The sequence below is a fragment of the Telmatherina bonti genome (assembly GCF_933228915.1).
Source record: "Telmatherina bonti genome assembly, chromosome: 14".
Classification (NCBI taxonomy): Eukaryota; Metazoa; Chordata; class Actinopteri; order Atheriniformes; family Telmatherinidae; genus Telmatherina; species Telmatherina bonti.
Genome location: NC_136612.1, coordinates 15,043,259 through 15,057,247, shown reverse-complemented (window position 1 = coordinate 15,057,247; position 13,989 = coordinate 15,043,259). Strand labels below are relative to the sequence as shown.

Sequence of the window (13,989 nt, the reverse complement as noted above, 5' to 3'; positions counted from 1 at the left end):
ATGAGTCAGCTTTGGTGGCGAGAAAAGCGCCTGTCAGAGAGGTTGGGGAATGATTCTCCCAATGGCCTCCCTCCAGTCTCCCCAGCCACTTTGGCCCCACAAAGATCCAATTCCTCTTGGGTGCCCGAAACCCCCGTGGTCACACCAGAAGAGCCTTTTTTCCTGATGACCTCTACTGCCCAGACTGTATCAGGGTTTTTTGTCTGGACAGCTCTACTGATCACATGCCACCAGGTAAGAGCTGAATATTTGGAGTTCTCATGTGCTGTTGTTAGCAGGCAAAAATGTATGTTTATTGAAATAAATAAGCAACTTGCAGCCTGTTTTAAACCCTACATGCTGACCGTGAGTGGCCGCAGTATTTAGGCAGAGACATAAGCCAGAGTACTTCGAACAGCACATCTTGCAGCATGATCTAACCACGGTTAGATCATGTGTGCATCAAGAGTGCTTTATATGCATGTTCATCAAATAAATACAAGCTTTATTCCTTTAAAGTCTTGCATCCTATGGATAGAGGTCTCCTACAGGTTTTTTTCCATTTATTTTCTGAATGGCCTCACTATTGAAAGCATATTGACTAAGTTATGTGGATATGGGACAACAATGGTTGAATATGAACCCTGTTCTTGTGAATAACAAAAGCAGGACTGGCTGTACTGGACTGTTCTTTTAGGGAGATTTACCACAACATAAGTAGGACTTTTCAATTAAGATCTGCTTAGATTGTTGTTCTAAAAAGCTACAATAATAAAATGGGGGGAAAAAGAAGATAAAAAGATTTAGTTTTTGCCTTTTTTTGTTCACACATTAAATGGCCGACCCATGGCAGAAAGCAAGAAACTTGTGGAGATGGATATCAGGGAAGAACACACACAAACACACAAATGATTCAGCAGCATTTGGATTCAGGATGTTAAGATTTTTAAGTTTTAGTTTGGGTCAGCTGCAGCTCACCAGACTTATAAAACTTACCTGAGTAGGTCAATTGAAGCATGATGGCAACTCTAGCTGTACTTGCTGCTCCTCTACAACTGATGCTGAGATCTTTTATAGTTTAAACTATATAAAGTAAGTCTCTAGAGTTGGCAGAATTGGCCAGTTTTGCTTTATCACTGTTTTGTTTGTTTTTTGGGGGTATAATAGTCCTGTGTTTAATAATAATCTTTGTGTCGGAGGGAGCTTTAATACCTTGTTTGTTGATTATTTGTCCTCCATTGTGTACTGATGCTCTTCACATCGAAGGCTAAAGAATAGCCTTCTGTCACTCGGGCAACAGGAGCTTTCAGTTCACCTACCACATCGTCAATAGGCAGGAGGGGTGTATGTTTGTTTGCAAGCATGCGCGTGTACTTGAAGCTGAGGGGTCACCTAGCAACAACACTTATGAGGATACTGGCTCACTTGCTGGGTTGTCACCCAGTGTTTGTCATGTAACCCAAGGTGTGTGTCTGTTTACAGGCCAGGAAAGGTGATAGGTGTGGGCATTGTGTAAGTGGAAAAGCAGACAGGGTTACCGATGACAAAAGGTCCGCCTCGCTCTTCCTATCTCTGAATAGGAGTGATAAAAGCCTGGTATCAGTTTCCAAAAACAACCCCCACATGTTGGTGCACACACACAACACACACACTAAAGGCTGACGCTATTATCTGACTTTAACAAGTGTGTAGTGTCTGCACAGATTTGAGTTTCACAAGGTAGTGTTTAGTTCCAGCATGCTTGTGTATCAAATATATTCTGATCTGTAGTTTCGCACAGAAGTCAAATCAGCTGTTTTAGCCCAACTACCCCCCCCCCCCCCAAAAAAAAGAAATGTTTTTACTCCTGAAGAACATCCTGCATGCAAGCCTTGAACAAGGACAAATGGACATAATGGAAAAATCGCTCTTTTTTTTTTTTTTTTTTTTTTACTTCTGCACAACAGTTTTGCATGAAAACTCCATCCCTGTAAAGAATATTTAAGTACTCTATTTTTTGTGTTGACAAACAGACATCCCAAACTACAGGCTTTAAAAAAAAAAAAAAAGAAAAGAAAAAAAATTAAACGGTGGTGCAGACACCCACGTTTGTTGCCTCATTGAGTTTCTTCAGTCATCATGTGTCCATCCCTGATCCTGTTTGTCACACCTAAGCAACCATTTACTTCCTGTTTACCAAGACACCCTCATTGTCAGCATTTGTTCATTTACATGTGACAGGACTTTTCAACTGCATCAGTATGGACATGGAGTACTTCTTAAATAGGTTTAAATATCTAAAATTATTTATTTTTCTTATCTCCTCTCTTTTTTCCCCTTCTTTATAGATCTACATGCATCTACGCTACTACAGCTCTCCAAATGAGCAGAGGCACATCGTCAGGATCCTCTTCATAGTCCCTATCTATGCCTTTGACTCCTGGCTTAGCCTGCTTTTCTTTACCAACGAGGAGTATTACGTGTACTTCGACACAGTCCGAGACTGCTATGAAGGTAAGCAAGCAAAGACACACATTGCAGCAAGGTCAAACAGATGCACTGTAGATCGGCTTTCCAGGCAATAATCACACTGAGTGTTTTGTGTTGCTGTGAATGTTTAGACTCCCGTTAGGAAAAAAAGGGAGTGAGAATTTCTGTGTTGTGATACCCCACTGGCAGATGGCCTTTGTAGTGTCTTCATTTACAAAGGTTGCCATCTTTGTTCTCACGTCTCCATGGCCTGCTGGAATTACAGGGCGGGGGAAGCAGTTTCCTAGCAACTGTGTAAAAATGTGTACATTTTTTAGATTGCATCTCTTCCGAGCAGATAAATCATAACTTATCCTGTTTACTGTTACATTACATTATTTGTGCACGTACAGTTGTGGCCACTTTTATTAGGTCAGCCTCGCTAGTAACAGGATGAACCTATTCTTGCCATCAAAACTGTATTAAAGTCTTTCTGGCATAGATTCAACAAGGTGTTTGAAACATTCCTCAGGGATTTATCTCCATTTTGACATGAAGCATCACACATTTTCTGCAGATTTGTCAGCTGCACGTCCATGATGAGAATCTCCCGTTCCACCACATCCCACAGCTACTCTGTTGGATTGAGATCTGGTGACTGTGGAGGTCATTGGAATAAAGTGAACTCATTGTCATTTTCTAGAAAGCAGTTGGAGAACATGTGAGCTTTGCAACATGTAGCGTTATACTGCTGGAACTATCTATCAGAAGATGCTGCACTGTGGAAATTGATGGACATGGTCAGCAGCAATACTCAGTAGGCTGTGATGGTTAAACCAAGCCACGTTGGGCCTAAATATATTCCCACACAATTACACCACCATTAACAGCCTGAACTATAGATACAAGACGGGGTGGATCCATGCTTTTATGTTGTTTCCATTTGGTTCTGATCCTTCTGTCTGAATGTTGCGGTTGAAATGGAGATTTGTCTGACATTTCTTCCCTTTTCTGTTGTCCAGTTCCAGTGAGTGAGTGTGTGAATTGTAGCCTCAGTTTCCCGTTCTTAGCTGACAGAAGTGGCAGGTGGTGTGGTCTTCTACTGCCGTAGTCCATCTGCTTAGGGTTTAACTTGTTTAGAGATGGTATTCTGCATACCAGTGGTTATTTGAGTTACTGTTGCTTTTTTCCATCTCCAACCAGTCTGCTCATTCTCCTCTGAACTCTGGCATCATCAAGAAAGTTTCATCCAGACAGTCACTGCTCACTGGAAATGTTCTCTTTTCCAGGCCGTCCTCTGTAAATCCTAGAGATGGTTGTGGGTAAAAATCTCTGTAGCTCAGCAATTTCTATAATTCTCAAACATGTCAGGCATCAACAGCCATGTCACAGTCAAAGTTAGTTTAATCCCCTTTCTTCTTCTGATGCTCTGTTTTACTTTAGCAAGTCATCCCGTCCTTGTACACGCGACTAAATGCATTTAGCTGCAGCCATGTAATGTCGATCCACACCATGCTGAAGTGATTACACCAACATAGGACAACAAATAAATGGTTTCCTGCCTTTCAAATTACAATTTGAAAATAGTTTGTTAATCAGGGCTTTTTAAGGGCTTTTGCCACTACTTTGACACCAAACAACACATTAAAATATTTCCTTACACATACTTTGGAAAAAAAAAAAAGGTGGGGTTAGAACTTATTGTAAAGCAGAGGTGTAACTCATGATGGTTTGGTTAGTGTGTTGTATTCAGCTGCGTTATCTGTGGCTGGTGTTGTAGAGGTTGAGACATAACATGATAAGGCAACACCTGAGACCTCTAATGTTTACTATATCTAACTAAAATATGTTCAGGTTAAGCTGGGTTCATGTAATTGTTTGATGTTTGTGGTAGAACCGTGTTACTTTTGTCACTTGGTGAAACTTCCCACAGATCACAAAACACTGTTGTAAAATTAAGCAGTCACACACACACAGTGACACTCACAAAACAACCCCAAAAACATTCACAGAAGCAAAAACTGCACTAAAAACAATACTATAAATGATAGTTTTCAATATCAAATGAAGTCGTAACTTGGCACAACTCGTGTCAATGTCAACTCATGTATGCAAATGTCAGTATTATGTCAGCATTAGCCATTAGCTTATGGGACATTACAGTAGTGCAGCTTCCTACTGAACAAAGTCTGACAACCATCAAACTGAACAAGGCCAGTTTCTAACTGTTCTGTTACTTTGATATTTTCAGGAATTAGGCTATAGAAATACATTTGTTTCATGCAAACCAGCCTAATTTGTGAAATGTTAATGGAGTCACATTAGCTTCAGCTAGCCACATTTAGCTTCTACTAAACAGCAACATAAAACCATATGGATGTATACTGCAACATTCTGCAGCTCATCAGTCACTTGCTGCCATTGTTTTAAAGGTACGCTGGCTGAAAGTTGTGAAAAAGTTAATTTCATTTTGGTACATTTACAACAGGCAAAGATCTAACAGGTCTAATATTACTGAGGCAAACAGAGTAGGTTTTACACCCATATGTTCTTTCATCAGATCCCAACCAGCAAGTACTGAGCCAAGGTTGACTCGTGTCTTTCCTCTGGAGTGATTGTTTTCCCGCTTTCTTTTTTGGCCTCCTCAAACACTGTTTTCTCTTTTTTTTCTTCTCAGCCGTGACAAACTTTAGTCACAAGCTTTTAAACAGTGCCTTCTGTTTATAGCTGGAGCCGTAAAGCAAAGCGCTCCACGTTGTATGATCCTATGAGAGACTGTTGCAGTGTTTGCATCTGGAGTTTCTTGTGCACACCTGATGCTGCTTTTGCGGCTTTTTTTCGTTGACTCTATTCTTTGTTCTATATTCTTTATCCTGATTCTTGCGCAGGTGATAAAATGAGGTGGTTGTGTCGGAGTCCGTTGTTGAGACTGAGAGCTAGTCTGCTGTCGGTTCCACATCGGTCTTTTTATATCCCCTCTTTTATGAACAAGCTCATCGGTTTGGCTGGTCATCTTTTAGTGAATTCCCCTCCTCTGAAACGTATCTGTTACCGCCTTTCTCCATGTTTGTTTATACAGTGCAGCGTGCATGCCGTAAAGTGGATCTTGACGTAAAAGACTGCTGTGAAGCACCTTATCATGGCTATATCGTCATATCGCCCAGCCCTAGTGTCTCTTTAATTTTGGACTTTGGTAAAATTAGGCAGATTGCATTAATTATAAAGCATATTGTGACAATATGCTTTCATCCTGATTCAATTAGGATTTTTTTAGGTGCTGATTTCATTTAAATTGCGATTCTCACATTTCTTTGTTACTGATTTTTGACTAAATTAAAAAAAGAAATGTACAAAACAATTTTTGCTCATCAGTTTTTCTAATTTCAGTAAGGATAAAAAAAAAATAAAAAAAAAATTTAAAACACACGGTAGCCAGACAATCTTTTTGCATCTATAATGCCCAGGAAGAAAAGTAAAAAGATCAATAAAAACTATGAATATAACAAACATCTTTAAATGGATTCTTTTTTTTTTTTTAAATCAATTTTTAAAATTTTGAAGCAAAAAATCCCAATATTCGATTTTTTTCAAGTCTATTTCCCACCCCTATTAATGGCTATATCGGACCTTAACTGATAAATAGATGACTTGTATCAGTAGATGGCAGCTACAGTGTGTGTTAAATTGTCTGTCTTTAAACCAACAACATGGATCTTTTCAGCAAACGACTGCAGACTTGAAATGATAATGCAGAGGAAAGCTGTTCAAAAGATGAGGTAATTCATATTGTGAAACAACTCTTGGAAGTTAACACATGATCTGCCTCAGACAGAAAAATAAAACCCATATGACTGCGAACGAGCTTCAGAAACAGATCAATGATCCAAAGCAGAACAGGGAATCAATCATAAAACAGTCAAATCGGCCTCAGTCTCACGCCTCAAACAGAATGTCAAATCTTGGGATGCAATTAATTCCTATATGCTTCATGCAGGGACACATGGAAATACTCTAATATTCCGGCGATTTATAAAGATGATTGCCAGAAAACTCTTAAATCTAGTAAGGAGCCGACTGGCTGACTTCACAAAGCATGTGCAAGCTGTGTGAACCAACGGGAGATTACTAAGTGCTGATGTAGTAGGATGGACAAACTTGCACAGCTGCTGAAAACCTAAACGCTGAAGGGGCTTCTCCTTCTTTACTGTTAAATACAATTGATTAAACCATTCATGTAAACAGTCTTCCTTTTACTATACCTCCGTAAAAGCTCCCCCTCAGTTTTCATTTTAAAAGCACACAACAAACCAACGGTTATTGTTTGAGACACAATGATACCATAGTAAGCTAAGCTCACTTTCTCCAGTTAAAGATCTAGACTAATCACTTAGCTTGTATCTGTAGTTGTTTTTATCATGAAATTTATTCATTTTGAGTGTTTTGCTATTTAAAAAACAAAACAACAAAAAAAACCCCACTAACAATAACACACTGCTGAGCTCATTCTGCTTTAAAGGCGTCTCCACGTACATTTTTGAGTGGCTAAAAACAAGTCTGCAATTATGCAACTCTGACAAAGCCAGCACTGTGCTGCTGACTATGTTCTGGCAAGTGTTTTCAGTCAGCTCAGCCACTTTCCACGGTGGAAATGAGAGCTGGGGCAGCAGGGAGCTGATATCTGTGGGTTCACTCCTAAATCAGCCTACAAACACCTGGGGCAACAGCTGAAACACATTCTGCTCACTCCGGAACAGCAGACACTGCCGCCAGTGTGTTGCCTTATGTTTATTTAAATAGCCGTTTTCAGCTAAAATACCACTAAATTATTGATCTGGCTTGTGTTGTTTGGGATAGCTAAGTGTTCAAAAAGTAAAGGTAGATGGTGCCTGACATGTTTGTGCAACATGTTTTAAAAACCAAAGCATGTGATTTCATAAGGAGCCATGTTTGTGTTTATAGTAACTATGCAGTAACTATGAACTTGAATCAGATTATTACATTAGTACAATGATTGTAGTGCTTAAATGATCCTGCAAAACCAACCAGAACATGAGGCTTCATTTATGAAATCTAACTTGAAGGAAAAGACTGAGAGAGTTAACACATGTATGAAGAAAGTTCAACATATACAGAGTGTGTATATAGAGGTGAGTCAAACCTGGTTTACTGACTAGTAAACACATTCATTCAGTACACATGGAGGTGGTTATTTTTGATCAATCACATACTCATCATACTCATACAGTATTTCAAAAGACTGAAACTCATCGCAGTGGCTGCAGACAGTTGGAAAGAAATCTGATTTAAGAAGGGGGAAAAAACTGCAACTATTTGAACGTATAAATGAATATTAGGATCATTCTAATTTCCATTAAAATAAGCACATCTAATTGATTCAGTTGTGTCTTTTACTAAGATTAACTCAATGCAGGGGCATTATTTCCTATGCTGCTGGGCTGGGAAAATCAAAAATCAAGATTTTATGCTTCACAATTTTTAAAAAAAAAAAAATTTGTTAAATCTTTTTTTTTTTTTTTTTTTTTTTTTTTTTTCAAGAAATAAAATTAAGCCGCTATAACATTTGTCATTTCTATTTTTTTTATTTTTTTTATTTTTTTTTTATTTTTTATTGATCTCTTAACTTGTCTTCTTGGGCATTATAGCAGCAGAATGATGGTCTGGCTACTGAGTTGTTATTTCCTAATTAAAATCAAGAAAAAATGACAAGCAAAGAAAAGTTTTATACATTTTTTTTGTTTGTTTTTAATCAGCAGTATCAAAGAATCCTGAGAATGGCAATTTAAATCGAATCGGCACCCAAAAAATCGGAATGGAATCGAATCGGGACAAAAGCATATTATCACAGCCCTAATAAACAAGTTTACAACTTTTGATTTACAAATTTATGTCACTTAAAAGAATATGTAAAGTATATAGTGAGAATAATATGTCAGTGTAAGCAAGATTTGATGAAAGATGTCAGTTTGATAAGACGATCCTCAAACTGTGATAAAACCCAAAACAAGCATTTGTTCATTTATTCATTTATTTCAAGTGTCTCTTACTTGTATCTCAAAAACTTCCCTTCATGGATACGTTGCTATGGTGATACACATCACCTGCTTTGCGACTCAGAGAATCTAGAGCTGAACCTGAAATGACCCCACTAAGCCACTAATTCGGCTTCGTAGCACAGCCCTCTGGCAAAGCTGAGCGTCTTGGACCATCATTAAGGAGCAAACTACACATTGCAATGTGACTTTAAATGATTAGACCTCATGGAGTCAGTAGATATCACAGCCTTTAATGAGTGTAGTTTATTTGGGATATTATTATGGGTCATATTTACTGTGAGCATTTTTTGTGGATCCTTGTTATAATGTGATGGTAGTGTGTGGCGCAGCATCATGAGTGTCCTCTTATCACACTGCTCCACCTCCACCCTCTGCACAGAGAGCCACACTTTGTAATCATTCACACCCAAAAGCATTGGCCAGTCATATGTTAGCCTGTTGATGGGTGTGATTCACCTCTTTACCTGGAAACTGCAAACTCAGCACTTAGTGTGGGTCATGAGAGTTAAGCTAAGTTTTGACAAGGTTAAGTAACTAAATACCACAAGTTCAGCTACCTACCGGTTTCAGATTTGTAGATTTGAGTAGAAATTCAACATCAAAGGTTATTTGTTTTAGTCATAGAATAATCCTTTTCACATAAACCAGCGATCCTTAAACCACTTTCTTCATCTCGCCCCCTACAGCCTTTGTCATCTACAACTTCCTGAGTCTGTGTTATGAGTATCTGGGAGGAGAGAGTGCAATCATGGCTGAAATTAGAGGGAAACCGATTGAGTAAGCCTCATTTGTTATTTCCCCTTGTTTGTTTGGCTCTTATTTTTGCTGCCTGTTTCAGTTTGCACCAACAGTTCCAGTTCATTTCACTTCACTTTCATCTGACTGCAGGTCAAGCTGCGTGTATGGAACCTGCTGTCTGTGGGGAAAGACCTACTCCATCGGATTCCTCAGGTTTTGTAAACAGGTACCTTATTCAAGACTATTTAACATTCGTTATTATAAATGATTCAATAATATTTAACATTCAATATTATAAATGATCCGCGCCTTTCAGACATTAGAACGTACACAATGACAATCATATCAGTGATAACCCTTGGAGAGCTGATACTCAGTTTGTCAAAGATTATATTGGATTCATTCTTTGATGTTTTCTACAAATCTTTTGAAATTACTTTTATATGAAATTAAATTAGCTTTATTGCTCTTGTGTGTTATCCAGCTACAGAAACAGTCATGTCTTTCCCTCTCTCTTGTTTAGGCAACCCTCCAGTTCTGTGTGGTGAAACCTCTGATGGCAGTGATCACTGTCATTCTTCAGGCCTTTGGCAAATACAAAGATGGAGACTTTAAGTATGTCCTAGCAGTAGCTAACTTTCACATTGTCCAATATCACACACAGTCCAGATCAGCATATTATTGGTAAACCAGAAATCTTTTACCATGTGCAATCTGCATCTGGCTAAAAGTTAAACCTAAGATGTGAATTAAATTTGTTGGTTACACTGCTACATGATATTATGTTGTAATTTTTTCCTTTCCTTGTGCCTGTCTGCTGCAGTGTGGCTAGTGGCTACCTGTATGTCACTATTATCTACAACATCTCTGTGAGTCTGTCGCTCTACGCACTCTTCCTCTTCTACTTCGCTACACGTGAACTGCTGGTCCCTTACAACCCCGTGCTCAAGTTCTTTATGGTCAAATCGGTCATCTTTCTGTCTTTCTGGCAGGGTGAGTCTGACACACTTTAACTTCAGGGTCTCAACTAAATAACTAAAAAAAAAAGGGGGAGGGTTGTATTTGGTTCAATAGGTTTAGAGCATCCTGCGTAATTTGGTGAAGATCGAAGACTCTTATGGAGGTATAATCACTAGTTCGATGCTTTATCAATGTTAGAGCAGAAGCCAGTCCCCACTGAAATGTGAATAAAAACCCACTGAGAACAACTTCCACACTTTGAGATGAGATGTGTAGGTGCAGAGCATCGTCATTTCAGTAAGCCTCATGCTACAGTCAGACACAGTGGTGGCAGAATCATGCTGCAGCCGGAGCCAGTTTAACCATTTTCTACCCTATTAATCCTTATTAGGACCATTTATCTCTGTTGGCTCACTGTGGACTTGAAACCAGATCCTCCAGACCCAAGATCACCTCTGTAAATATTTGTCTACCACTCTCCCGGAGTGTCTGATGGAGACTAAACTTACAGAAGCTAATGGGGAAAGGGATTGGGAACACAGATAAGACAACAAATTAACAAGTACAAAGTTAACCATAAGAGCCCAATGTGACATATATACAGTTTCTGAGACGTTTATCATCACTTTATGGTACAAACTCACTCAAAATCCTGTGAAACACTACCTTATTTTTGTCTCCTGTTCTTTAATGTACACCAGAAAGATTAGACATTACAAATTTTGACATATCACATTGTAATTAAGGATATATATATACCTAAAAAATGTTGCTACTTTTTATGTTACATTTTTTTAGGGGAACAAATAAGGACCTCATTCTTTTATCGCTATTGTTTAAAAAAGATCAGTTGTCCAACAACATCCAGATCTAAAAAGAAGCAAACAGGGTTTTTGTTTTGTTTTTTTTTAAAAATGAGAACAAACACTGAGCTTTAGTGTATCTCTACAGCTCTTCAGATGAAAACGTCTCAAATTTTATTATTATTAGTATTGTGTATTATAGTCTGATGAAATGCTGAAATGCAGTCTCAATGTTTCAATTTTTGCGAACCAAAGGGGTTTGAACTACAGAAGTATTTCACTTCATCCTTCACACTTGTGTTAACAGTTTATTTTACATTTCACCGTATGTAAAATAAAATACAAATAAAGATGCGCATATCAGAAACTTGCTGTTTAACTCCTTTGTATATGATTTAGTGTTTCTTGTACTACCTCTGTGTGACACAGGGATGCTGCTGGCCATTCTGGAGAAATGTGGAGCTATTCCTCAGATCAACTCAGCCACTTTCTCTGTGGGTGAAGGAACGGTTGCCGCCGGCTACCAAAACTTCATCATCTGCATCGAGATGTTCTTTGCTGCCATTGCTTTGCGCCATGCCTTCACCTACAAGGTGTACATGGACAAAAGGCTGGACTCGTACGGTAAGCGGTGTGTGTGTGGGGATGATAGTGGCTTGTGTTTAGTGAGTCACACAGCTGTATCGGTATAGCCTGATGTCAGCAGACACAGATCTGACCACTCTGTGTCCCCTCCTGTTTCATTTGGATTCCTACACAAACACAATGACTATGATGAGTCACTCTCCTTTCTTCTACCGGGCTTTCTATACCTTCGTTTTCATCTTGACTTTCCTTTGTTCCTTGTCTCTCTTTGTCTCTTTTTCCCTCTTCCTCACTGTGCTGCACCAACAGGCTCGTTTCCTATCTATGGACAATACGGTAGGTCTGATGTTGGCTGTTTTGTTTCTGTCGTCTGTGTTTGCTGTTGGTTAGAAATCCTTTCAGTTCACTTTGTTGGTGTTGCAACATTTCTTTATTATGTGACTATTGTACAAGTATTGTATTATTTTAACAGTGTTTAAGTGGTGATCTTTTTTGCTTCTTTGCATTTATTTTGTGATCAGTTCTGTTCAGTCTGTGTTCCTACATAAACGTGGCTTGCAAACAGATGCAACTCATTGTTAAGTTCAGCAGAGAAGCAACAGCAGCCATGTTTGAGATGAGCCAGACCTGAGAAGAATGTATAACCACTAATTAACACCGTGCATGCCTGTTCGTGTCCACGTTGATGCAGAGTTGCTCTGATGTCTGGATGAAATGTATAACGGTAGCAGTGGGAGGTCAAGGCAGCTGCAGCTTTTGGATCCACATGTCTTCTCAGGGAACAATAAAAACGTCTGAACTTTACCAGATTTAAGAGCGTAGTAGTTGGGGGTGTGGTGATATGCCTTTGTCCTGATTCGATTCCGATTTTTTGGGTACCGATTCGATTTAAATTGCGATTCTCACATTTCTTTGATATTGCTGATTTTTGTAGGTTAAAAACAAAAAAAAATGTGTAAAACTTTTTTTCTTTGCTCGTCATTTTTCTTGATTTAAATTAGGAAGAAACAACACAATACCCAGACCATCATTCTGCTGCAATAATGCCCAAAAACACAAGTAAAGATTTTTTTTAAAAATTTAAAAAAACAATAAAAATAACAAATTTTACAATGGACTATTTTTATTTGAACAAAAATTTTAAAATTGTGAAGCAAAAAAAAAATCCAGATTTTCTATTTTTTTTTTTTATTCGATTTTCGCACCCCTAGTTGTAGTTTAGAAATCAAGCTGTCCCTGATTATGTTTATCTAGTGTTGAGTGTTTGCTGTTTTTTTTTTTTTTAAGAGTAAATGTTATGTGGTTAATGATGCTTTTGGCCACATTTTGTTAAATTTTAGGACCACAAAGGACAGCAACAAACACCAGCTTTATAGCTCTGCTCTACTAGTTTGTTTAATATAAAACCAAAAAGGCAAAAGGGATGTGAACCTTGAAACTAGTCAAAGATCTTCTTTTCTATATCATTTGCTAATATGTGTAGAGGAACCAAAACAAATCCATTACCTTTGTCGTTTATTGTATGAGAGGGAAAATGGAGGAACGACCTTCGCAACTATGTTCCTGTTAGAGAATATGTAGTTTGTTGCCCGGCAGCCAAAATGGCTAATAAGTCATTGGATCACTGGTATAAGTAACATGTTTCTGTTTACAGAATCTTTAATCTTTATCATCTCATCACATCCATCCTTCCCCCCCCCTTGTAGCTTCCTTGATTAAAATTCCAACTTTCACATCCCACCTCCAGGTCGCTGCGCCCCAATGAAGAGCATCTCCAGCAGTTTGAAGGAGACCATGAATCCAGGAGACATGGTTCAAGACGCCATCCATAACTTCTCCCCAGCTTATCAGCAGTACACCCAGCAGTCCACGCTGGAGCGAAGCGGGGGGCCGCCGCTGTCGCGCAGCCACAGTAACCTCAGCACCCGCGGAGACAACGAAAAGACCCTCCTGCTGAGCTCTGACGATGAGTTCTGAGACTGAAACCCACTCCGGGTCCACACAAATCCTGTTGCTCATGCAAAAATTATGATGAAGCCATGTGGGATGAATCACATATTTTAGTTAAAGCAAAACTTATGATTTTAGACGAGAGTGGAAGCTCAGATGTCCGACATTGTGAAATGGGCGGGGTTTAACACGCAGCAGCAACAGTGTGAAGTGTTTTTATGAGTATAAGGGAAATACGTGCTGCTGCAGGAAGAGGATGAACATTAGAGAATAAAGATATTAGAAATAAAGTGAAGAGGCAGGGAACATCATGCTGTTATCTGTGTTGATGCCATATTGCAGTTATGGTTCTCGGATGTAAGAGAGAAATACTAAATCTGTATTTAGCTGCTGAATATGTTTTAGTAAAAATGACCACGTCTGCATTTGGCATCTAAATAGTGCACTTTATA

At 38.8% G+C, this 13,989-nt stretch overlaps 1 protein-coding gene across 1 annotated transcript; it reads left to right on the top strand.

The window, feature by feature from the left end:
• LOC306765386 (transmembrane protein 184B-like) lies at window positions 1-13,564 on the top strand (the record flags this gene model as incomplete). Its single annotated transcript, XM_079252831.1, has 8 exons — window positions 1-234; window positions 2,307-2,472; window positions 9,188-9,278; window positions 9,390-9,465; window positions 9,763-9,854; window positions 10,063-10,232; window positions 11,432-11,626; window positions 13,335-13,564. The coding sequence occupies 8 exons, from the start codon at window positions 1-3 to the stop codon at window positions 13,562-13,564; spliced, it is 1,254 nt and encodes a 417-aa protein (XP_079108957.1).
• Window positions 13,565-13,989: the final 425 nt, after the last annotated feature.